At 46.5% G+C, this 24,390-nt stretch overlaps 4 protein-coding genes across 4 annotated transcripts; 3 read left to right on the top strand and 1 right to left on the bottom strand.

Moving 5' to 3' along the window:
- Nucleotides 1-2,218: 2,218 nt before the first annotated feature.
- On the top strand, nt 2,219-3,295 carry CCR75_005961 (uncharacterized protein; the record flags this gene model as incomplete). The annotated part of the gene is made up of 1 exon (XM_067964035.1): nt 2,219-3,295. One exon carries the CDS (start codon nt 2,219-2,221, stop codon nt 3,293-3,295), a length of 1,077 nt encoding a protein of 358 aa, XP_067816959.1.
- An 864-nt stretch (nt 3,296-4,159) lies between these two features.
- On the bottom strand, nt 4,160-6,151 carry CCR75_005962 (uncharacterized protein; the record flags this gene model as incomplete). Its single annotated transcript, XM_067964036.1, has 2 exons — nt 4,160-5,371; nt 5,651-6,151. 2 exons carry the CDS (start codon nt 6,149-6,151, stop codon nt 4,160-4,162), a joined length of 1,713 nt encoding a protein of 570 aa, XP_067816797.1.
- Nucleotides 6,152-12,741: 6,590 nt separating this feature from the next.
- Nucleotides 12,742-13,528, top strand: CCR75_005963 (uncharacterized protein; the record flags this gene model as incomplete). The annotated part of the gene is made up of 2 exons (XM_067964037.1): nt 12,742-13,486; nt 13,515-13,528. The coding sequence occupies 2 exons, from the start codon at nt 12,742-12,744 to the stop codon at nt 13,526-13,528; spliced, it is 759 nt and encodes a 252-aa protein (XP_067816958.1).
- Nucleotides 13,529-21,045: 7,517 nt separating this feature from the next.
- CCR75_005964 (uncharacterized protein) lies at nt 21,046-23,900 on the top strand. The gene is made up of 2 exons (XM_067964038.1): nt 21,046-23,245; nt 23,309-23,900. The coding sequence occupies exons 1-2, from the start codon at nt 22,806-22,808 to the stop codon at nt 23,700-23,702; spliced, it is 834 nt and encodes a 277-aa protein (XP_067816957.1). The 5' UTR covers nt 21,046-22,805; the 3' UTR covers nt 23,703-23,900.
- The last annotated feature ends 490 nt before the right edge of the window (nt 23,901-24,390 follow it).

Below are 24,390 nucleotides of genomic sequence, written 5' to 3'. Positions count from 1 at the left end.
CCAAATATTATCTACCTTTTAGATAATATATTAATTAACAACCTTTAAGTGTTAATTTCATGTAACGATACACCCCGTTACAGTGAACCTCAAACACCAGTTACCGATATCAACATTTCCATTGAGGGAGTTTTAAGAACGCCTTTTTTCCACGTCTTAACCACTTGAGCTAGTTTCGTTAAAAACACGTTATCTTCAATATTTATCGGTGCAAGACCAACACAAATGATGCTTCTCAAGTGGTGCATATCTTAGCACTATTCTTGCAAATTTAAAAATTCCTCATCATTACTGCAGAGCCATTTGGCGTTGCATAGATTTTACATTGCTTAAACAGGTCATAATTGCTCAATAGCGCCTGCTCGGTTCATATCTTAGCATGCACGTATATACACAAAATCTTTGCTCGAAATAGTGCCACAGGCATCGCATAATAATATTAAAAGTTACGAAAAGTTGGAGTATGTGACAGCTCTTGAATTACGCATAGTGTCGATGATTTATGCTAGCATGAGTCCCACGATATAAAGTTGACCTTTAGGACTGTTTTATGCGATACTTCTTTATCGATTCGTCACTTTGTTATAGCTTTGTAAAAACAAATATGTAGATGTAGTTCTTTTGAGTTAAAAAAATTCCGACAATGAGCGGTTGTACCCATCCACTAGTTTTACGCAATGATGACCTAATCTAGGCAAGAACACAAAGGAATCCAGAATATGATACCTATTTTGTTATCAGCGCCTGAATGCGACATGACTTCATTTAAATTGCGTCAGCCTAAATGTCTTGTCGTTATCGCTGCACTGCTGGTGGCGCAGCTAGCCAGACAAACCGCAGAGGCAACGCTTGCGCGCATAGAAACTGGCAGAGAAACGACAATGTCAGATATTTAAATGTGAAAAGACTATAATATTATTAGTGCTTAGACATTGAAGTGCGAGTCTCGGCAGCAGCCTGTGGTTCCTTAAATTGAACGGCAAGCTTTGCCGCCTGCCGGTTGCTCACCACGTCCCACAAGCCATCGGTTGCAAGAATTAAGTAGCGGTCACGTCTCGTGATTCAACGAGTCTGTCTTTCAAGGTCAAAAAGTGAGCAAATAAAATCTAGCAGCCCAAAGTGTAGACCATTTGAAGCAATCGACTACAATCATTTTCAAGCGTCGAATAGACACATGAGGACATTTCATGAGAAAAGACGTATTGACGGAGAAACGTTGAAGCGTCAATGCTACATTGGCCAGTGCGCCGATATATAAAGTTAGAAAAAGGGAAGAGCTCTACGATCCGAAGAAGTCGAATTACTTGACAGAAACGAAAGGAAACGGAAGCGATGGTGCAGAACGTAATAATAAATTAAGCTTTTTATCGCCGGCTTTTCACGGTTATGTGTTTAATGGTGCAAAAAAGTGAGTCTTCATCAATCCGGATTTCACGAAATCTTCGCACTTGCAGTTACGCATAGTCTGGATCATCAGATGGCTTTCTTCACTTGTTGAAGCCTCTTTATGTGAGATTGTTACCCTGCCAGATTTTTCATACCAGATGTAAAAAATTGCCGTCCCTAACTAATTATAATCCCGTTGTAATTTTTAACACAAATGTTTTCATATACAGGAAAGTAGCATTTAATCATATCCTGCATTTTATTTGATGTCGACGGTATCGTCTCAAAGGGAAGCACTATTGTGCACCCTTTCAGCCACAATAGTATTATTTAAGTTTGTTTTTTATTGAGTCCAGACGCAGCCGCTATCGACCTTGGTATCGTCACGTCGCTCGTTTACTCTTTGCTGTACAACCAGACGAACTAATATAATCGTACCTATACAAATCAGATTCTGGCAAAGGGCGACGTGCCTTTGCCTGTCGCCTATGAAATCAAGTTGTCATGTTTGACATGAGACTAGCAGCGGCGTTCTTTTTAATGATTGCTATAGTTTTCCCGCAGCTGTCGAAACACACAGGTAATTTGTTGAGGGGCACTTCATATCTTAACGCTGCACGTCTGTCTATGAACGTAGGTTTTATTGAACCCGTAATGTCGATTATTAGTTATAATTCAGTTCCTTACACAAAATGCGTCTTTCCTAAAAAACGCTTGGCATGGTGGCCACCTCATTAAATGATAAAGCCTGACTGTTGCATTTTTGACCACAGCTTCTTCTGTTCCACTCTAACTCACTCATTTTGCATTTAGCGACAAGCCGCGTACGAGAATGAAAATCTGCTACGCCGTGCTTGCTAGCGCTTTGCTGGCAGTGCTATTAACCAAGGTTACAACTACTCAGCAAGTGGTGGCAAGTACGAAGCATACAAATAACCAACGATATCTGACGACTATGAAGAATCATGAAATGGACGATCAAAAGCAGGTCGAATTAGAACCGATGCAAAATAAATCGGGTAACGGCAAAGAAAACAAAACCAGTGGTTCACAAGCACTGACTTACAAGTGTGCAGCCGAACAAACTAGAATATTTCGTGGTGAATTGGTTGGAGACAACCAGGCTATTGATGGCAATGTTAGCATTACGTACTCTAATTCAAAGCCGCCAACAGATAGGCTACAAGATTGGGATAAAGTACAAGAAAAACTTGAAAAAGTGGAGAATCATGAGCAGTTAATTACCGCTCGGTCTGCAATACCGAACGCTTTGTCAAATGAGGCCGATAAGGCAGCAGAAGCCTTTAATATCATCCAAATGAGAGAAGATACGAGCGCTAATTTACTGGTTGGTACTCAGACGCCGGCGACGCCGGCGACGCCTGCTACAACGGCGACAGCTACAATAGCGTCAGCTACGATGGCAGATGGCTCTAAAGTTGCTGAAGCGGAATTTTCTTCAAAAAAGGCCTGGCAGGGGGACGAAAATTACGAGCTCAACTCGGCGGCTTTTCGTTCGGCAATGGAATCTTCTATTGCTCAAGCAAACGATACAAAGAAAAACGAGTCTAGCGTTAGTGCAGACGTCCTGAAAAAGAATTTAAAACAGTTAGACAAGAATACCCCCAGTGAAGTAAATGCTGGTGGCAAAAATTCTACCAGTGTAGATGAAGACCATGGAATCGGAAAGCCACAAGATAACGATTTAAGTGATCAAGACTCCATCGATGAAGGCTCCAGCGTTAATGACTCCAGCGATGACGTCTCCAGCGACGAAGACTCTAGCGATGAAGATTCCAGTGACGACAAATCAAATTCAAAGGCAAAAGTTCTTAAGTCTCCGTTGCTTGGAGATGAGAAGCTGTCAAACATTAGTAGTAACTCGGCTGATAGTGAGCCGGCAGATTAGGTCCAACTTGTCAGATTAGTGTAGAATGGTCAACAAACCATAGTCTCTCCTTAAGTTCAGTTAGTTTTTTTGAATAATGTTAAGTAACCTGTCGACTGCTAAATCGATCTTTGAGTCGACGACTACATCGTCAACATTAATGGTCTACTCAGCAAAAATATCAAATTAGCTGGGAGATTGACATTAGGATCTGAAGAGAGCATACATAAAAAGGCGTGATGCCTATCACAAAATGGGTGGGAACTAATTTAGCAATGAGATCGAATCTTTTGCTCGGACAGGCTCCTAATCACTCTGGGCATTCATGCGCAACATGAAATATCAGATGGTGCTTAGCCTAGCTCTAACTAAGCCGTAGTTTTTCATTCGAAAGGCCTATATCCAGCAAACAAGGTGAAATTGCCAGGAAATTTGCCCTGCACTTTCAAAACAGCAACTTGGTCAATTATGAAAACTTGGATATTTTGCTCACATAAGATACGTCAGGGCATAATAAAAATTTAATAACGACAGCTTTTACGCCGAATATTAGTGATTAGAGAGAAATCGGTAAATAATATTTTTATCGGTGGTATAAAAAAAATGCTACCGGTCATAATAAGTATCTTTTATTTTCTTATGATGTTGGCGGTCGGCACTCATCGACCTGACAAGAGTGCAGAATATTGTCTCAATAGCACGACTAATATTATTTAGGCTTCGTAAAAAGTTATACCATCAAAACTTTGACGTAAATTATTTTGAAAGGTCACTACAACTTACTGCCGCTGAGGTAGCTAAATTAATAACTTTAATGAGCTGCATCAGCCAAAATCGGTCCGCCTTAAATGATGCTCACGCACGGCTATTTACTTAAATGCAAAGCTACTCATAAATGGGATCGGTGGAAGCCAAGGAATCGCAGTCGCCAAGGCTTGCACGGTCTTTGCGCTCATTTTTTAAATGCTGCAGCGCTTGGCGGTACCAAGTCGAGTCATCGCCGTCTTTAGCGACGGAAAGGAGCCGCACGAATTCCTGATCATCGTCAAATGGAGCCTCCTTCCATGCTGCATGTGGCGTTGTAGCAACCAGGCCAAGCTTGTCAGCAGACTGAGCTTTCAAGTTGTGCTCATACCCACGTTGCTTACGTTTACCATTTAGTGAACGCAGGGCGTGTCTGTACCAATTATCGCTCTGTTCTTCACTACTTCGCAATTTGGTGAGCTGCTGGTAATCGCAATCTTCGTATTTGGAAGTTGCTGTAACGGAAGAAACGGGAATTAATGAGCATCTCGAGTATTGTCGATCCATGGAATGCTGGGTTGATTGCTGCCGCTCCAGTCTCGCAGGCTCACTGCGGTTTACAAGTTCATCCACTTCATTCACGTCTTCTTCATTTTCACGAAAGCTTTCATTCGGTGACGACTTTTTACCTGTCGGTGCTGTAGCAAGGCCTTCGCGCGGATTATTGATCATTGTAGCATGTGGGCCACATTCTGCAGAAACTGACTCAAGAAACTTCGACGGATGACGATCGTTCAAATTCTCCAGGAACTCGTGTATTCGGCCAAGGTGATCATCGTTTCGAGCTTGAAGCATCGTTACATCCTGCTCCGGTGTTTGCTGCGTCTGGAAAACATCGACGCGTGCTACTTTTAATTGCTCTCTTAATTCCTCAACTTGTTTAGCTAGACTGACATTAGCGTGTTCAAGACTTTTGCATCGATCCATATAATTCTTGCAGGCCGTTTCAAGCGAGTGGGATGAGCTGATGTCTTCGGCTGTAAAGGCCTCACTCAATCGCACGCCTTCTAAGCTCGGCATGTCCGTAGCCAACGATGAATTACCGCTGGCAAATGGCTCACTTCGTATACTTTCATAACGTACGTCCTTAAGCAACCCAGCGAGCCACCGACTGGAGTCAACCGTTGCTTGGTAAATTCTCGAGGGTGCAGTCGCGAATAAAAAAGCGTAAATCCGTTGCAGTATTTTCGTGACTTCGGTGTGGACTTTTTGGGCACTGGTAGACAGCAGGAGCAAAAGCTGGTGAGCGTTCTCAACGATGAGATCACTAAAGCAGCGCAGCTCTTGGATCCTCTTTAGAAAGCAGACGATCTGAAGTTAAACGGACATTTCACGACAATAAAGCTACTAAGCATACCATATACGAAGCTTAATCGTTCCGTATGTCGAGCTTACGTAAATCCACGGCGTTGCAAATTAATCCCGCTTCAGCTTTGTCAACACTGCGCCTGGGCGAAAAGTATTTTTTTCTTAGTCTTGCCCTTTCCCAAATTTGTTTTACGTGCCGTGACATGAGACTTGGGATTGTTAGAAGCCAATAAAATACATCCTTCCACCTTTACATCAGATGACAGCCCTAATCCGATCTCCATCACATGCCATAGCCACAAGCATCCCAAAAAATGCCACTACGCTGGCACTCGAGCGCACAGCGTGGAGCTTCCCCCAACGTTGCAACATCTCTCGCATCCACGATTGGCTATGTTGCGCGCAGCACTTGGAATCTACGAGCTTGTTGTTAAGTGCTAGCATCTTCAGCATCGTGAAGGGCACGATACTACCAATGAGACAGCCACTTGTCAACCAAAGGCGCGGCATACCCGCATACGATCCACGCTGACTTTGCAGCCACGCCACAAACAGCGCACTCAAACTGCTGCCGACCGCCAGTGGGCCCTGCATACGTGCTGCGTAGAAATACATGCGCCGAAAAAAAGGCGCTTGAAAAACGAGTGCGTCCATTTCTATAAGAGCCGGATGCTGTGCCACGGTGATGTATATGGAAGCACCAGAGAAGATGCCCGCTAAGCCTGTAGCTGCAACCTGCGCCAGCGCCTCAGCGTCTATTCCCATGAAAATATTGGAAGCCGATGATCTTATCAAACCTTGTTAAACCGATCACTAACCAACTCGTTGACTTTTTATGTAACTTGATGACTGATTATGCACTTTCTTACATAAACTTTATTGAAACGTCATTTTATTGTAAAGGTGTCTGTATTATACTTTAAATAGTTATAATACGAAGACTACAAATTTACATCGTCTAAAATATATGTAGAGGGTTGTAATGTTGACGACAATTAACAATTCTCGTCATTCAATACTTGTGTTGGCTGGCTTGTCGTGTCATGGACGGGTGAATTTGTCGAACTGATTGATGATGGCGTGAGTCAGCTCTTGAGGTCCGAATAGCACATAATATATTTACTCCCGCAGTGCATCACAACAGCAGTTAAGCTAGGCACCGTACGTGAAAGAGCGCCTCGTTTTGTTGCACGAATCCTCCTAAAAACGGACTTCGCTTGAACTCTTGCAGCACCCAACGAAGCGATGGTTGTTCTAAATCATCATAGGTCCGGCGAAAGAAAGCGCGAATATGAAAACTAAAAGTGGCATAGATCACCCACAAAGCCGGAATGGTTGGCATCGGGCTGTACAACCGACTGTTGCGTGCAGACCACAGCAAGTGAAGAGTGACCGAACGGAGTACATTCCACATGTCCTCGATCTCCGATCGATCGGTATCCCACTTATCAATGATTCTAGGCAGACGTCCGAGGGCAATGACAATCTAACTTGATCTCTGGAAAAAAAAACATTTTAATCATGGCCAATGCATGTCCACAGAGCAGCAGCCAAAGTGCATTCGAAAAACAAATGGCGTACGGTATCAACCGAATTGCAACCATCCTTTGGACAGTATATGATGTTTGGAGCCGTCGCGGACATTAATGAGAAACGAGAGCGAGCTGGAAGCAGTTGGAAAGCAACACGGAACTGTAGACCTTCAAAAAAGGTCAAAAATATCCTTCAAATTCAAATCCGTAATCGTACAAAGCGTTTCACTTCCGCTTCGGATGCTTTGTTGTCATGTATCATAATAGGATGAGGCCTGATTGGGAATTTGGTTTCTGAATCAAACGTAAAATCATAAATCGAGACACATTGGGCGCGACGCGTTTGGCCGTTGCCATTCACTCCCACGTAAGGCGCCGAAGTTCTTGACGTGCGTGAAAACACACCATCCACAGGCAAACTGCATATGGCTGCAACCCTATGAAACACTTGCAGGAGGTTACGATAGAGGGTCTTGAGCCGCCGAAATTGTGTACTGCAGCGTAGCTGTAGTCAATATGGCTGGCAGCAAACGTTCTTAGGAAAGCCAATGATCAGCATGTCTAGCACGTCTGCTAGGGCGCGTACCCGGAAGGTACACGCCACGTGACGACGGAAACTTCTCTGTGGCTCTACCAATATGCGCGCATCTTTCTTAACAAACTAAATCCAGCCGCAGCTTGCGCATGGATTTAGTTTGTTAAGAAAGATGCGACTGCCCTTCGTACTGAAAGATCGGATCCCCGTGAAGCCAGATAGGCTCTTGCATCGTGTACGCGAGTCTTGTGTTGCGTTTCAGATCCTGCCAAGTCAAAGGCCATCGAAGTTCAAACTAATTGCGCCACGTGATACGCCACCAGATCGGTAGATTGGCCCAGTTGAGATCAATGCCGTAGCGACGGGGATTTATCGTCAAAAAGTCAAGCTGACGTTGAACGAGTCGGTGAAGATATCCGCAATGAGTGGTAGACCCGGCGTGGTCCAATTGAAACTGTTGGGTCAGCGTTACGCACAAACTGGAGAAGCGGTTATATACGTGTTGTGCTCTAGGTCGTTGGGAAGTTGGAGCCCGCCTTCATCACGACATTTGCGCAGAATTTTTTCGTTCGGTCCCCAGCTGGAAGTATCTCTCACCCCGCTCATACTTTCTACCAAAAACAAAGCGATGCAGAGCGGCTTGCCATTGTTTCAGCAAGCGATCGGACACGACGACGTGCATGGTGAAGTGCCAAGGTTGCGACAAGACCATAGTCGGAGCGATGAGGAGGCGACCATTAATCGTACGCGGTCGCCGGTGCGACATTTTGAAACCGTCATAGAAACGCTTATCGAGAAAACTGATAATATCTTCACTGGTAATGTGCTGGCCAAAGAGAATTCCAAGGTATCTCACCATGCCAGCGAAACACAGTGACAGCAGGTCCTCCATATGAGGCGCGGCTCTTGATCGGTCAAGGCTCTTTAACCCACACTTGGTCCTGTTGAGCTTCACACCCACCCTCGGCAGAAATCATCTACAAGTTCAAGCTGTGCTTGGATTTCACCCCACGAACTACTTAGAAGTGTTGATATATCAGCAAAGAAAATACTGGTTTCCGTGAAACCACCCGTAAGGCAGATGCCACGTTTCTCATGGTGCCGGAGCAGGGTTCCTAAGCGGTTCAATCACAAGGAGAAATAACAATGCTGAAAGTGGATCACTTTGTTTGACACCGCGTGTTGGTCATATGGCGTCCAGCACATGACGTTTAATCATGAAACGCGCTTCTGGTTTTCTGTACAGGAGTTGCACCCAACGCGAGAACTCTCCACCACAACCCATCGGGTCGAGAGTCTTAAACATGTAGTTCCAATTGGCCCGATCGTACGCCTTTTCAAGATTGAAAAAACAGCATACCCATCAGTACTTCACTCTCGTAACAAGGGTCCTGAAGATCAGATAGAAAACGAACGTATATACATTAGTCAACCTTTTACAAAGGCTTTTGTTAGGATACACAACTTTGGGTAAGTACATCTGAAGGTGGAAAGAAAGCACCTTCGATAGGGCTTTCACATCAACACATATTGAGCGCGATGGGCCTGTAATTACCAATGTTTGCATGCCCACATTTCTTGTGCAGTAGACTGATGGCACACTGTCGCTGGCACGGCAGAAGTTTACCCCGAGCAAGTTGAAAGTTAAAACGATCTCGAGGCACTCTCTGAACACATCTGGTGCAGCTTGATAGAAAGCTGCTGTAAAGCCATCCAGTCCATGTGCGGAGTGGGCACACATCTTCCGAATGATGCCGCCAGATGACTCGCAGTGACAGGAGCGTTTAGCACCGATGCCTCCTCGTCCGAGAAAGTCTTGTCGATAGTATTAATCAGGCAATTCATCACAGGTTCGCTTGGTCCAGGTGGCTGACCAGCAATGTTTTTAAGATCTCCTAGGATCGAACCTCAGTGATCTCAAAACACATCAGAAACAATCGCCGGATTGTTCGACAATTCATCCTACCCCAAAGCCCATTTTCAATGCTGACAAATCGAAGCAAGGTATCAATCGGGCGAAAGAAATACTATTTAGGCATATGCCGCATTATTATTTGCAAAGTACGCATGTAGAAGCTCAACACTATCGTTTTTAAGTATTGTTCTTCCGAACAAAGGCTTTACGCTTAGGGTCGACAACAGAACCGCCCAACTACTATTGAATTTCTTATCTACTGCTTATATGGAGTTGGGCAGTTGTACATTTTTACTATAAAAGAAAGCTGTTGCCGCTTTGTCACTTTGCTTGCTTATCTACTGCTTTTAGGGACATAGGCAGTTATGCTTAAGAAAGGAAGCTGTTGGTGATGTGCCAGATTATGCTTATGGAAATATTCTGAAATACAGCTCGATTCTCAGAACTTATGCTATCACTTGAGCACGGTAAGGCATCGTAAATAGCTGGAAAAAATACGCCAAATAGCACGGTGAGTACGGACACAATGACGTATTTGTTTTTAAGCTTTAAATAGCTCGATACAAAGAGGTTCAAAACTAGTATGGTGGTGAGGACCTTGACCGATGATATAATTAGGGAGCAAACAATTCGCCGCTTTTATTTTTGAAAATTCATTTGACCACCATGATGCACAATGCTATTCGATACTGACAATTTGTCAGACGTAGCTGTCGTGTTCTCCGTCTGCGAAAGCTGATACAAGGAAATAAAAAATTGACATTCATGCATATTGAAAGTGCAACATCTTCCGCTTCCGCAGCACTTAACGCAACGCTTTTTTTACGGTTTTACACTTGTAGATTACGAGGGCATCACCGCAATTCCTAAAATTGACCGGCGATCAATAATGTCAGCCCAGTCGGAGTCTGAAGAACTGCAGAGTTACGAGCTGCTGTTGATTTAGAGCCCTTGAGTTATGATCGCTTTCAGATAGCGAACGACCTTGATTCCTGCTCTCCAATGCTGCATTGTCGTTCGGTCACAGTGCTTTCTTAGTTTGCCGCTGATGTATACGACGTCTGGCCGCGTACATATGATAACAGTAGTGGCTGCTAATTGAAGAACGAACGATGTTCAAGCTCGTCATCTTCTTCTTCTTATATAAGATTTGAGCTGATTTCGCGCGGATTCATAGATACCTTAGCATTTTTCTGTCCTTAACAATTATTATATCGTTGCTGGGATATATGCATCGTCTTTCATGAGCAATCCCGACGTATTTCCATTTCAACGACAATCCGCGTAGTACCTAGGCGCTTGAGTCGAAACTCTTTTTCGAGGCTTGAGAATACGCCATCATCTCCTTGGATAAAACTGTGACTAGCATGTCGTTAAAATAAGATCTCACGAGAATTTGACCACCAGAACTTACACGGCGCATGAAAATACACGATTAGAACCTAAGTGGTGTGAAACCTCGCTGAAAAATGTTTCGAATCTGCTTGTGCCTTGTCAAGCTAGCACACAATATCTCTTTTTCATCGATATCAAGACCTTTTGGAATCGCCATGTACACGCGCTCTTCTACTTCACCGTATAGAAAAGTTGTACCGATATTACTATTCTCAATTTGTAGTCTAGATATGTAAACAAACTCGGAGTGATGAGCTATTGCTAACTGTAACTGTAGTCGCGAATTGGGGTCTGCGAGTACCCTTTAGCATCAAGTCGAGCTTTGTACCGGAAAATGGCTCTTGTCTCATCCCGTTTAACTGAAATTGTGATCAGAGATGATGGTGGGCTCGCGATTAGGCGCAACAATTGGTTGATTAAGAGCCATATGCTCAATCTTTATTTACTTGATCATCTTGGTCAGTAGTGACGCTTTTAATGCCAATACCAAGATCGAAAGTGAAATTTACGATATTACCCCCTATGAATCAACAATAGGGGGTAGTACTTTCGTCATGTGAGATACTTTCGGGCTGCATTCGAATTCGAAGCACCCAAGCGTTGAAGTTGCCGCGGTACTGAGCGTTGTACATTCATTGAACGATATTAAGCGAGATATCACGAGACGGTCTGGTCATAAACCTACTACACGGTATGCCTTCGACGTCAACGAGAACCCAACAATATGCATTGGAATGCTTTAGCGTCGAGCTTAAAGCGTTTTTCTTTCGAGATTTGCGCAAAGCCTTTTCCCAATTACTAGCAAGAAGCTGAATTTTGGGAGCTAGCCTGTCTAGCTCTCGTAGGGAATATTGCTGTATGCGAATGAAGAAAAACTGGTTGACCAAATAAGTTGAACAACTTATAGCCCCCGCCCACCATTTTGATTTCACAGCGTTGTAGTGAAGCATGACTCAAGCCTTCTCCATCAACGTACGATATATACATTCAGCACGTCCATTTTGCTAGGGAGAGTACGGGGCGCTCGTCTGATGCACGATTCCTTCTTTGCGTAGAAATCGAGTAAATGCGTTACTACAATAATTTCCTCCGGTGTCGACTCGAAGAATGTAAATTGACACCGACTGCTGCTGTTTCTCGGCCTCCACTTGGTATTTGTGAAAGTGCCTCAGCACGTCGCTTTCCTTCCGCATGAAGTAGACATACACATAACGAGAACAGTCATGACGATGTACCGTCTTCCTGCAGGTGTATATGTCTTGAACGACCCAGCTTCGTCACTGTGGTTTGAATGACGTATGCTATTCGACTTACCATTGTTAGCACCTATATTACGGGTAAATGAAGCCAGTGTCATTTTCCTTAGAGCTCAACCTTCGCAAAGCTCGTTCGGGTCGCGTTTGCTGCTTGCTCGATGAGGACGGATGTATTATCGAACATGCCAAAGTTATCCAATGGTAAAGCCATGACTAACAACAGCTTCCGCAGCTGTAATATCATGTGTCACGCTCTTCGGATTAATTGAGAATAGTCTATGGCAGCCTTTCGGAGTGTGGTAAATGTGTTACTTCCCTTGAAGATCTCGCACACGCTGCCACGGAACACTACTTAGTTTAGGGAGTATCCAGTAGAGCGATATGAACATGAACCAGTTAAGAATAGTATAACCTGGCCTAAAAATTTACACTCTTGCGCAGCAAATGTACGTTATCGTGTTGATGTATAAAATTGAAACGGTGCAAATTGGGCGGTCTAGAAAGTTATTTAGGCATGCGATGTATTTCTTTGAAAAACTGATACTTTAATTTGGCACCATTAAATGATTTCATCAAAGAAAACTTCAATTACAATTTTAACGTGATATTTTGAGTGCGCTTAAAAAGTCACATTCTCAGCTCAAAAATGCTAAAATATTCATAGCTTGGACATTTGACCCCAGTGAATGGCTTGCCGTCAATAGGTTATTGCAACTATTGCCATGAGTGTCCTATTTGGTAAGCGTCGACGAAAGTTAACATGCGATGAATCCATCCCTAAAGACTCCTCAGAATCTGAGGCTAGCTCCGATAGTGAGGCATATAGCAATAACGACAAAGTGCTGGTGGAAAATGCACCAAATGTGCTCACTTCGTTCCTGAACCTCGGCGTGGACCCTTGGCTGGTCAAGCGCTGTGAATTGATGGGAATCCGCCAGCCCACTCCAGTGCAAAGTCACTGTATACCTCCTATCTTGAGTGGGCGTGATGTCATTGGTTGTGCGCAGACTGGCAGTGGCAAGACGGCGGCGTTCGCGCTACCCATTCTCCACACTTTGAGCAAGGACCCTTATGGTCCGTACGCTCTTGTACTGACACCCACTAGAGAGCTGGCCTTTCAAATTTCTGAGCAATTTAATGCTTTTGGAAGCTCCATGGCCATACGCTGTGCTGTAATCGTCGGCGGCGTGGACATGCTAAAACAGTCGCTGACACTGCAGCAGCGTCCACACATTATTGTGGCTACGCCAGGACGACTCCGCGACCATCTGCTGCGTGTAGAACCACCAAATATTTCGTTGATTAAGTATGTCGTGCTTGATGAAGCAGACCGACTTCTTGATATTTCCTTTGCCAAGGATTTGAGTTTTATTTTGGCCAGGCTGCCCGCTAAGCGCCAGACGCTTTTGTTCTCTGCAACAATGACAGCAAATCTAGATCGATTGGAGCAAACAGCGCTATCAAAGGGTGCATTTCGCTTTGATGCGAGTCCCAGCGTCAAAACTGTAGCGACCTTAAAACAATTTTATTTATTTATTCCGGCTCAGATCAAGATGACGTACCTCATGTATCTGATGAAGNGGCTTCAACATGGAGTGCGCGGAGCCACTTGTATTGCTGGTAAGCTGGTACAGCAGTGTACTGGTAGTCGATATGAGAGCGAGCAAAAGCGTCGACGTTTGGCCATGAACCATCCGGACATAGGAAGTCAGAGAGACTTCTTATCTGGAAAGCGTTGGCGACGTGTTGACGATAACTGCGCTGGGGCTCTGCAACCATACAGAAGCTACGACGCTGGACTTCTGAAGTGTCAATTCGAGTTGCCTTGACATACTGGAACTCGGACGCACCATGGAACCAGATCGGTTGTCTGAGCAGGTATGTGAGACGAGCTGGAGGATTGAGATCACGCCATGTGACTTCCCACTTGAGTGAGTACCACAGACACCACACCACTCTCCACCATTGGGACAAGACACACCGCTTGAGTAGTGCACCATGTCGCAGCGGACTGATCGTCAGGAAGTCGAGTGGCTGCCATGGGCCCCAACCTGGGAGAGCAAGCAATAGGAGTGTTAATCCTGCAGTGGTCCAGTTGCGTGTCGTCGAGGTTGAGGCAGCGACAAACTGGAGCAACTGTTGGAGCTTCTGACGCTTGAGTGAAGCTTCGATGCTGGGGATGTGCAATCCACCCTCCGAGCGTGGTTGATACAGGAACTCCTTGGCGATCAACTGGATATGCTTGGCGTTGCGTTCGTAGCGACGACTGAGCACGAATCGGTTGAGTGTCGACTGCCACTTCTTGACAATGCGGTCAGGAACTGGGACATGTACCGTGTAGTGCCAGAGCCGAGAAAGAACCATGGTGAGCTCGATGAGTAGACGACCTCTCAAGGTTCGTGCTCGACGGAACCAGAGCAGGAAACCTTCATAGAAGCGTCGATCCAGGAACTCGATGATGGCATCGTCCGTTGTGTCTTGACCGAAGAGGAGACCGAGAAACTTGACATTCCCGCCTCTCTGCAGTACCTTGATGCCAGGGATAACTGGGGCTTCACGTAACCGATGCAGTGGCATCAAAGTACACTTGCTCAAGTTGAGCTTGGCACCAGAGCCATCGCAATACACCTGGACAAGTTCGAGTTGCGCTTGGATACCTTGTATCGAGCTAGAGAGCAACGTCGAGTCATCAGCGAAGAACAATCCGGGAACTGTGTGATCCTCTGTCAGACAGATGCCATGTTCTTCGTGTTGACGTAACAGATTACCCAATGGTTCGATGACCATTAGAAAGAGCAATGCTGAGAGCGGGTCACCTTGTTTGACACCGCGTGTCGGACAGATTGCTGGCTGGATGTGACCATTGATCAGAAGGTGAGCCTGTTGACCTGTGTACAGCAGCTTCACCCAGTCGGAGAAGGCTCCACCTCAGCCCATGCGATCAAGCACTTGGAACATATAATTCCAGTTGACTCGGTCGTACGCTTTCTCAAAGTCGAGAAACATGGCGTAGGCCTCTTCATCTCTTGCAGTCACGAGATCTTGCAGATCAGCCAGAAAGCGAATGTGGTGATGGATGGATCTACCCTTCACGAACGCCTTCTGATCGACGTGGATCAGTTTGGGTAGGGTTCCGGATCGGCCCGGGAACCCTTCTTGTGTAAGAGACAGACTGCTGACTGACGCTGGGAGTATAGGAGCTCACCTCGTGCTAGCTGATAGTTGAACACGATGCTCAGACATTCACCAAAGACATCAGTTGCAACTTGATAGAAACCAGCTGTGAGTCCATCCATCCCAAAAGCAGAGCTGGCCTTCATGTGTTTGAGTGCGTCAGCCAAATCGGCGCCGGAGATTGGAGTGTTCAGCAGATCTTGTTCTTCTGTCGAGAGCCGCTTTTCGATCGTACTCAGCAACTTCCGACTTTTGCTGGAGTTGGTTGGCGGCGTAGATTCAGCTGGACTGTCTCGATCTCCCATGATAGATCCCCAGTGAGCTCGGAATCCCGCTGAGATATCTTGGGAGTTGCGTGAGACACTCCATCGAGTCAGGATCGAAGACACAGACTCGAAGGGAAGTGTCTAGTGGTCGGAAGAAGTATTTGGATGACGTCTCAGCATGTTGAGCTTGGAAGTCGAAGGCAGCGTCTTGGTTATAGCAACTAGATCTGTTCACACAGTCCCGGTATGCTTCCATAGCGGTATGGAAACCAGCCTGGGATACGGAGTGACGATCTTCGCGGAATTGCTTCGCTGCGTCGTCGAGTGTCTTGCGAGCTATTTCGACTGCAGCTTCATTTTGGGATCGAAGTTTGCGTTGGAGTGCCTGTAGAAGACGACGGACTGACTTCTTCCATTGTTCCCAGACCTTGCCTGGGTTCTTGGCGGCTTGGATATCTTGTAGTAGTTGCTGAGCCTCACCCTGGATGGCTTCAACCACCTCCGGGTACTCAAGCAGATATGCTGGGAATCTCCAATATCCACGACCATGCAACTGGGACATGGAGCGGAGTGTGACTTGGTGCACCAAGTGGTTACCTGCACCCTTGGGTTCGAAGTACTTGGCATCGCCGTACACTGCGTTGCTGAAGTCTTCAGACATGAGGATGTAGTCGAGTCGGTTTTTACGTGGCTGAGGACCTGTGTACACTCGTTCATCTGGATGGTGGATGCGCCAGGAATCTACCACTCCAAGCTGACCGAGCCAACCGAGGCATGCACTGCGTCCAGGACGAGCACGAAGCGAGGGTTGAGATGAGTCCATGCTTGGATCCAGAGGTGTGTTGAGGTCGCCGAGCACGAGGTGCGTCGCATTGTCTTCGAACAAGTCGACTCGTAGGTCATCGAAGAACACCAACTTGTCGGAGTCGTTGACAGGCGAGTAGACATTGTGGATGTATATGGGAGCATTCCCAACTGACACTCGGATCACTAGATAGCGACCTGGGACTGTCAGATCGGGAAGCTCCACCACAGTGTCGAAACCTGGGAAATCCGAGCGGAGTACAGTCAGCACTCCACCTGACCGACCGGTAGTCTGGGTTGAGCTGTTAGCACCCGGATCACTGACAAAGAGTTTGTGCTGGAATCGGGCGTCGTGGTTGAACTTGAGTGTGTCGAGATGATGAGAATCACGTAGTTTGGTTTCTTGGACACAAGAGACGCTGTGTCTCTGGAGAAAATTTTCAATCAGCAGATGGCCATTCCTCTTGATCCCATTGGTGTTGACTGTCAGCAAGCTGACGCCTTGCCACGAAATCTTGGCTGTGTCTACTGTTTCGACAACTTTACGAACTCTGACTGAGTGGGCCAGTCACGAGTGTGAGTTGATCGTCTACCTTCTGTAACTGGAGTACGCTTGCATCGTCTGGGTAGAAGCCATCACTGGCGCGAAGGGCTTCAAGGTCGTTCAGCATGGAACCCTGCCATTGGACAGCTTCCCAAAGTTTGAAACAGATCTCTCCAAGCTTGGATCTCAACAGTGCCAAAAGCAAGTTGGGGTGAAGAAGGCGACGATTGTGTGCTGGAATCCACGCGATCGACATACCAGTCACATGTTGGAGCCAGAAGTCTTTCTCGAAGATTCTCGGCGCCGTGCACATGAGCATGAGCTCAAAGAGAGCCAGTGCTCTGGATGCACGCACAAGTTCTTTTGTGCTGTCTGATGGTGTCTTCCACCCTGCAGCCACACGTTGGAACAGCTCCTCTCGTTTCTTCGGAACCTTGTCACCAAGGTGTTTGGCCCACTTGTTCGCGAAAGTGGTCGACTTATCTGGATCTGTCGCGCTCAGCACACGGTTGATCAGGTGTAGGTGAGCCAAGTCGCTGACATGAGAGCTGGTGGCAGACATCTCTTGGAGTAACACGGTATTGAAGGCGAGGGGCGTTGAACACGATGCGTAGTACACCACCGTGTCTGCGTTGTTGGTATTTCGCAACACCTTACGCGACCCCGAAATCTTGGAATCAGCAACCGCAAGGCGATCTGGCGATAGCTGGAGATCGGCTGTCTCTTCAGTCGTCTCCATCTCTGCGACGATCTCTTGGATTGGCAACGGTTTCTCGGTCTTCACAACGCTGGTGTGATGCTTGGTAAGGAAATGGCTGGCTTCCTTCGACTCACTTAACTGGGCTGGAGCCTTCACCGTGCGAGGCACGATCTGGAAACGTGGACCATGTTGCTCATCGAGAGTGGCCGAGCAACAGGCGAAATTAACCTCAACCTTGCTAAGCACGTCAAAGTAGTTGCTCGTCGCAACTCCTACGAGTGGCTTCGGTCGACTCTTCATGAGCATGTTGGCAAAGTCAGTCGCACTGCGTGTCCGTTTGCCCTTCTTCTTTGAGTTGGTCGTGAGCTCGCTGGAGGAAGGTGGTAGCTGCTTGAGCATGGGTTTCGGACTCCCAGGCGGTGTCAACATTACCAACCCATTCGTGCTCAGCGACAGTTCACTTGGTGTTTGGTTCGTCGATGTTCGAGCTGGCGATACCGCCTGTTGAACGACGGCACCTTGTCTAAGGGCGAGTTGCAACGATGTCTCCATTGGTCGCTGAGCAACAATATCCGCAAACGTCCGCGACTGCTGCGCGGGTGGCTGATGCTGTTGCGTGGTTGCTCTTGCGTTGGCTGTTGCTGTTGCTGCCGCCATCGTCGGGTTTTGGAGCTCTAGCGCATATCGCGAACGATATCCAAACGGCACGCGTTGAGCTGGAAACGGTGCATCCTTCGCATGGACGGGGTGGATGCGTCCAGCAAACACGAGCTGGTCGCACACAGAACCGTCCACAAAGAGTTGCGGTGGACATTCATTCGAGCGGAAATACACGCGCCAGGTGGCAGTCGTCATCACCGCGTCAAGGTTCACGTCTCGGAACGTACCGTAGATCGGTCGCGCTCCAAGCTCGAAGAAACGCTTGAGCATGAGATCTGCATCCACATCGCTGTCAACACTGGACACGTCGATGTAGAAGCGGTCGGCAAGGATGTCGAACTCTCTGAACCTGTACTTGCCTCCGAGGATGGTGACCTCTTGGCGTTCCAGACGGAAGCAAGCTTCCTTGGTCTTCACCTTGATGCGGAGGTTCCCTCCCGGCATCTTGGTGAGCTGACCAAGTTGGTTCAGGTCCATCTGCTGCTGGACGACTTGGTTGCCGTGATCATTGGAGAAGGATGTAAGAAGTTTGTTGGGAGAGGTGCGCTGAAAAGCTTGTCCAGTCTCGATCACCATCACGTAACGTGCTCGGGGCAACATATACGGACGGGCTCGATCGATCCGTGGCGCAAGCGCGCTCCAGTCTCCTCCCGCTTCGTACAGCGCATCGATGGCTTCGATGTCTGCAGCAAGCGGTCTTGGTAATTCAACCTTCGTCTTTTGCGGAGCTTCAACTTTGTCGCGCCGAATCTCTGTTGTCCGTTGCAGTAGGGTACGCAAGGTTGGTGGGTGCGTACCTTGTCGTGCGTTTGGGTTCACAGTCGCATGTGTACCCTGTCGTGCGTCTGGATGCTTAGCTGCGTGCGTACCCTGACGCGAGTCAGGATGCGCAGTTGCCTGGGTGACGTTGCAGTTGGCTGCATGTGTAGTCCTGTCGCACAGCTGGATTGTCATTCCATCATCGGTTGTGGGTGCGCCTGTCTCTGACGACCGTGCTGGCTTGTTGGGTACAGTTTGCACAGAGCCAGGGTCACTTCCCTGGTCCGTACCAGTGGTTGGAACGTGCGCTGGGTTCCTGTTCTCCCTGTCCCGCCTTTCGCTCAAAGGAGGATGGACAGTTGGGTACCAAGTACCACTGTCGGCAGTAGAAGCAGGGTGCGCTGGATTTCCGTTCTCGCTGCCCTCCCTTGAAGGGAGACGGACAGTTGGGTACCTAGTACCACTGTCGGCAGTAGAAGCGGGAAGCGTTGGATTCACTTCTTGAGCTTGTGGGTGTGGACCCACGTCACTCATCACCATGTCGTCTGCTTGGACAGTGTCGTGTATGACTGCAGAGACGGCGGGACGTTCCATGGCGGGAAAGACTTGGAGGGCTGGTGGCTTGGGGTTTGAGTTTGGGTTCTTCTGGATTTGACTTGCGTAGTAGCCGGCAAATTGAGAAGTCAATTGGTTGATTAAGAGCCATATGCTCAATCTTTATTTACTTGATCATCTTGGTCAGTAGTGACGCTTTTAATGCCAATACCAAGATCGAAAGTGAAATTTACGATATTACCCCCTATGAATCAACAATAGGGGGTAGTACTTTCGTCATGTGAGATACTTTCGGGCTGCATTCGAATTCGAAGCACCCAAGCGTTGAAGTTGCCGCGGTAATGAGCGTTAATCCATTCATTTAACGATATTAAGCGAGATATCACGAGACGGTCTGGTCATAAACCTACTTCACGGTATGCTTTCGACGTCAACGAGAACCCAACAACATGCATTGGAATGCCTTAGCGTCGAGCTTAAAGCGTTTTTCTTTCGAGATTTGCGCAAAGCCTTTTCCCAATTACTTGCAAGAAGCTGAAATTTGGGAGCTAGCCTGTCTAGCTCTCGTAGGGAATATTGCTGTATGCGAATGAAGAAAAACTGGTTGACCAAATAAGTTGAACAACTTATAGCCCCCGCCCACCATTTTGATTTCACAGCGTTGTAGTGAAGCATGACTCAAGCCTTCTCCATCAACGTACGATATATACATTCAGCACGTCCATTTTGCTAGGGAGAGTACGGGGCGCTCGTCTGATGCACGATTCCTTCTTTGCGTAGAAATCGAGTAAATGCGTTACTACAATAATTTCCTCCGGTGTCGACTCGAAGAATGTAAATTGACACCGACTGCTGCTGTTTCTCGGCCTCCACTTGGTATTTGTGAAAGTGCCTCAGCACGTCGCTTTCCTTCCGCATGAAGTAGACATACACATAACGAGAACAGTCATGACGATGTACCGTCTTCCTGCAGGTGTATATGTCTTGAACGATCCAGCTTCGTCACTGTGGTTTGAGTGACGTATGCTATTCGACTTACCATTGTTAGCACCTATATTACGGGTAAATGAAGCCAGTGTCATTTTCCTTAGAGCTCAACCTTCGCAAAGCTCGTTCGGGTCGCGTTTGCTGCTTGCTCGATGAGGACGGACGTATTATCGAACATGCCAAAGTTATCCAATGGTTAAGCCATGACTAACAACAGCTTCCGCAGCTGTAATATCATGTGTCACGCTCTTCGGATTGATTGAGAATAGTCCATGGCAGCCTTTCGGAGTGTGGTAAATGTGTTACTTCCCTTGAAGATCTCGCACACGATGCCACGGAACACTACTTAGTTTAGGGAGTATCCAGTAGAGCGATATGAACATGAACCAGTTAAGAATAGTATAACCTGGCCTAAAAATTTACACTCTTGCGCAGCAAGTGTACGTTATCGTGTTGATGTATAAAATTGAAACGGTGCAAATTGGGCGGTCTAGAAAGTTATTTAGGCATGCGATGTATTTCTTTGAAAAACTGATACTTTAATTTGGCACCATTAAATGATTTCATCAAAGAAAACTTCAATTACAATTTTAACGTGATATTTTGAGTGCGCTTAAAAAGTCACATTCTCAGCTCAAAAATGCTAAAATATTCATAGCTTGGACATTTGACCCCAGTGAATGGCTTGCCGTCAATAGGTTATTGCAACTATTGCCATGAGTGTCCTATTTGGTAAGCGTCGACGAAAGTTAACATGCGATGAATCCATCCCTAAAGACTCCTCAGAATCTGAGGCTAGCTCCGATAGTGAGGCATATAGCAATAACGACAAAGTGCTGGTGGAAAATGCACCAAATGTGCTCACTTCGTTCCTGAACCTCGGCGTGGACCCTTGGCTGGTCAAGCGCTGTGAATTGATGGGAATCCGCCAGCCCACTCCAGTGCAAAGTCACTGTATACCTCCTATCTTGAGTGGGCGTGATGTCATTGGTTGTGCGCAGACTGGCAGTGGCAAGACGGCGGCGTTCGCGCTACCCATTCTCCACACTTTGAGCAAGGACCCTTATGGTCCGTACGCTCTTGTACTGACACCCACTAGAGAGCTGGCCTTTCAAATTTCTGAGCAATTTAATGCTTTTGGAAGCTCCATGGCCATACGCTGTGCTGTAATCGTCGGCGGCGTGGACATGCTAAAACAGTCGCTGACACTGCAGCAGCGTCCACACATTATTGTGGCTACGCCAGGACGACTCCGCGACCATCTGCTGCGTGTAGAACCACCAAATATTTCGTTGATTAAGTATGTCGTGCTTGATGAAGCAGACCGACTTCTTGATATTTCCTTTGCCAAGGATTTGAGTTTTATTTTGGCCAGGCTGCCCGCTAAGCGCCAGACGCTTTTGTTCTCTGCAACAATGACAGCAAATCTAGATCGATTGGAGCAAACAGCGCTATCAAAGGGTGCATTTCGCTTTGATGCGAGTCCCAGCGTCAAAACTGTAGCGACCTTAAAACAATTTTATTTATTTATTCCGGCTCAGATCAAGATGACGTACCTCATGTATCTGATGAAGGTGCTTGACCCGAACGAAGAGGAAGGGGAAGACGAGCAGATTAATCGCAAGTCAAGCAAAAGCCACAAGAGACAAAAACATCGAGACCTTGAAATGCTGCTACATGCCGCCACTTCATCTAGTCGTCAGCTGCGCTCGATGATAATCTTTGTATCCACATGCAAAATGTGTGAGCTCGTGGGTGAAATTAGCCACGAACTGGGCACAAAATGCGTCGTGCTGCACTCGATGATGTCGCAGAATCGGCGTCTGGCAGCGCTTGGCAAGTTTAAGAGCGGAATCTGCCACATTCTCATCAGTACGGACGTTGCAAGTCGTGGGCTCGACATCCCAGAGGTCGATGTCGTGCTCAATTTTGACCTTCCACGCGACGCTGACAACTATATTCATCGTGTGGGTCGTACAGCTCGTGCTGGTCGCAGCGGCCGCGCTATATCTCTGGTGACGCAACATGACATTGAGCTGCTGCAAAATATTGAGGCCAAAGTCGGTAAGAAGATGGACGATTTTGAGTCTGAAGCACCTGAGAAGAAGGTGCTTCAGCTGCTGAATGACGTCACTACCGCCTCGCGTATCGCAAAAATGAAATTAACTGAACGTGGGTTTGACGAGAAAGTGCAAGCTCGTAAAGCTAAGCGCCAGGAGCAATACAGCACTAAGAAGGTCAAGACGTGAATTGCCACCAAAAGAGTCGACATAATGTTTAAAACAAAGTTATTGTGCACTTTAATAAATCCACTTTAATTTTCACTCTTAAAAAAACATGACTGCGGACGTGAACTCCGCGGCAGCAGCCTGCCCGCACCTTCCCCAAAAGACATCAACTAAAGCACACGGATGTCCTGTAGACCAAGCTAATACAGAAGCTAGCAGTGAACACTCGGAAATTACACGTTTTGGTCTTAACGCTGAGCTGTTGCGTGTTGCAAATCATGCCGCGGGTTTTGCCGTACATGGTTCAGAAGGAAGCCATTTATCGAAGTCTCGCGTTGTGTCATCAATACCGAAAGGCGAAGTGACTCCGGAACACCAGACGGGTAGTGAGGAAAAGTGGGAGTACCCAAGCGAGGACATGTACTTCAAGGCTATGCATCGAAAGGGCTGGGCGCCTGAAGCGCAGCAAATGAAGACCATTGTAGCTATCCACAATGCGGTGAATGAGCAAAGCTGGCGGGAAGTGCTAAAATGGGAAAGTTTTCACACGTGCGTAATAAGCAATTTTAGCTTAAGCTGAGTGGTGAAGTCTAATTTTGGTGTTTGCATTAGCGCCAAGGAGCCGGTGAAACTTAAAAAGTTCTTGGGCAAGCCAACCGAATATAGCCCCAAGGCTAAGATGATGAACTTGTTGGGTTGGTCAGTGCTTCCGTTCGACCGCCACGACTGGATCGTAGACCGAGATGGCAAGGAAGTGCGCTATGTAATCGATTTTTATTCGGGAGCTGCTACGCCCGGGAAACCGCTATCAGTTTATTTGGATGTGCGCCCTGCACTGGACTCAGTTGAAGGAGTTGTGGACCGTTTGCGATGGCAATTTTACGACAAAATTGCACCTTATTTACCATTTAATGGCGCCATAGTCGGCTCTCGGACGAAGCCGGCTGCAATTTCTCAGACGGATGACCAAGAACGTCACTCTGAAGTCACACCTAAGACCAATTAAATACTCATGCCACCTTTAACACTGATGATTTCTAATACGACAATGTCTGCGTGTAATATTTGTAACGACAAAAATGCGTTAGTATATAATATTCGTTTTCCAAACATTGTGGAATGTCTTAGATTCCTTGAAAGCCACATAATGTATCACATCTTACTTTAAGCAGAAATTTTTATCGCACATTTAAATATACTTTATTATTTTACAAAAGCATATTATCTGTAAAAGGGTGTAACGTTACATAAATATTATTTCGTATATGCCCGTTCCCCCACCACTAAAAAGGAATGCTTCCTTTTTTAGACATACAATTATCACCCTCCATATTTAGATCAACTTACTACTTTCGATAATTTATTTACGAATCCAGATCTACATACATTTCAGCATTTACCTCGCCCCCTGTTTACCCAGTACAAGTCCGCTTCACACTGCTTCAGTTGCGAGTGGTGACCTACGTTATTTCACGTACACTACCTGCAGAGGAAGACTTCTCTTAAGGCAACTAGCTTAAAGAGGGTAAAATGAAAACTGTATTAAATATAATTAAGTGTCTCTTGTTCTATCTTTGTAAATGCTAACTTAATTATATTCTAATACTAAACATGTAAATGAATAATTATCTCGATCTTACCTGTAACTCTCTCTTTGATAACTCCTACAGCTGATTAGTCTGCGGAATAAATAG

Source organism: Bremia lactucae, linkage group LG3 (assembly GCF_004359215.1).
Source record: "Bremia lactucae strain SF5 linkage group LG3, whole genome shotgun sequence".
NCBI lineage: Eukaryota > Oomycota > Peronosporomycetes > Peronosporales > Peronosporaceae > Bremia > Bremia lactucae.
This window is presented reverse-complemented; position numbering and strand designations above follow the sequence as displayed.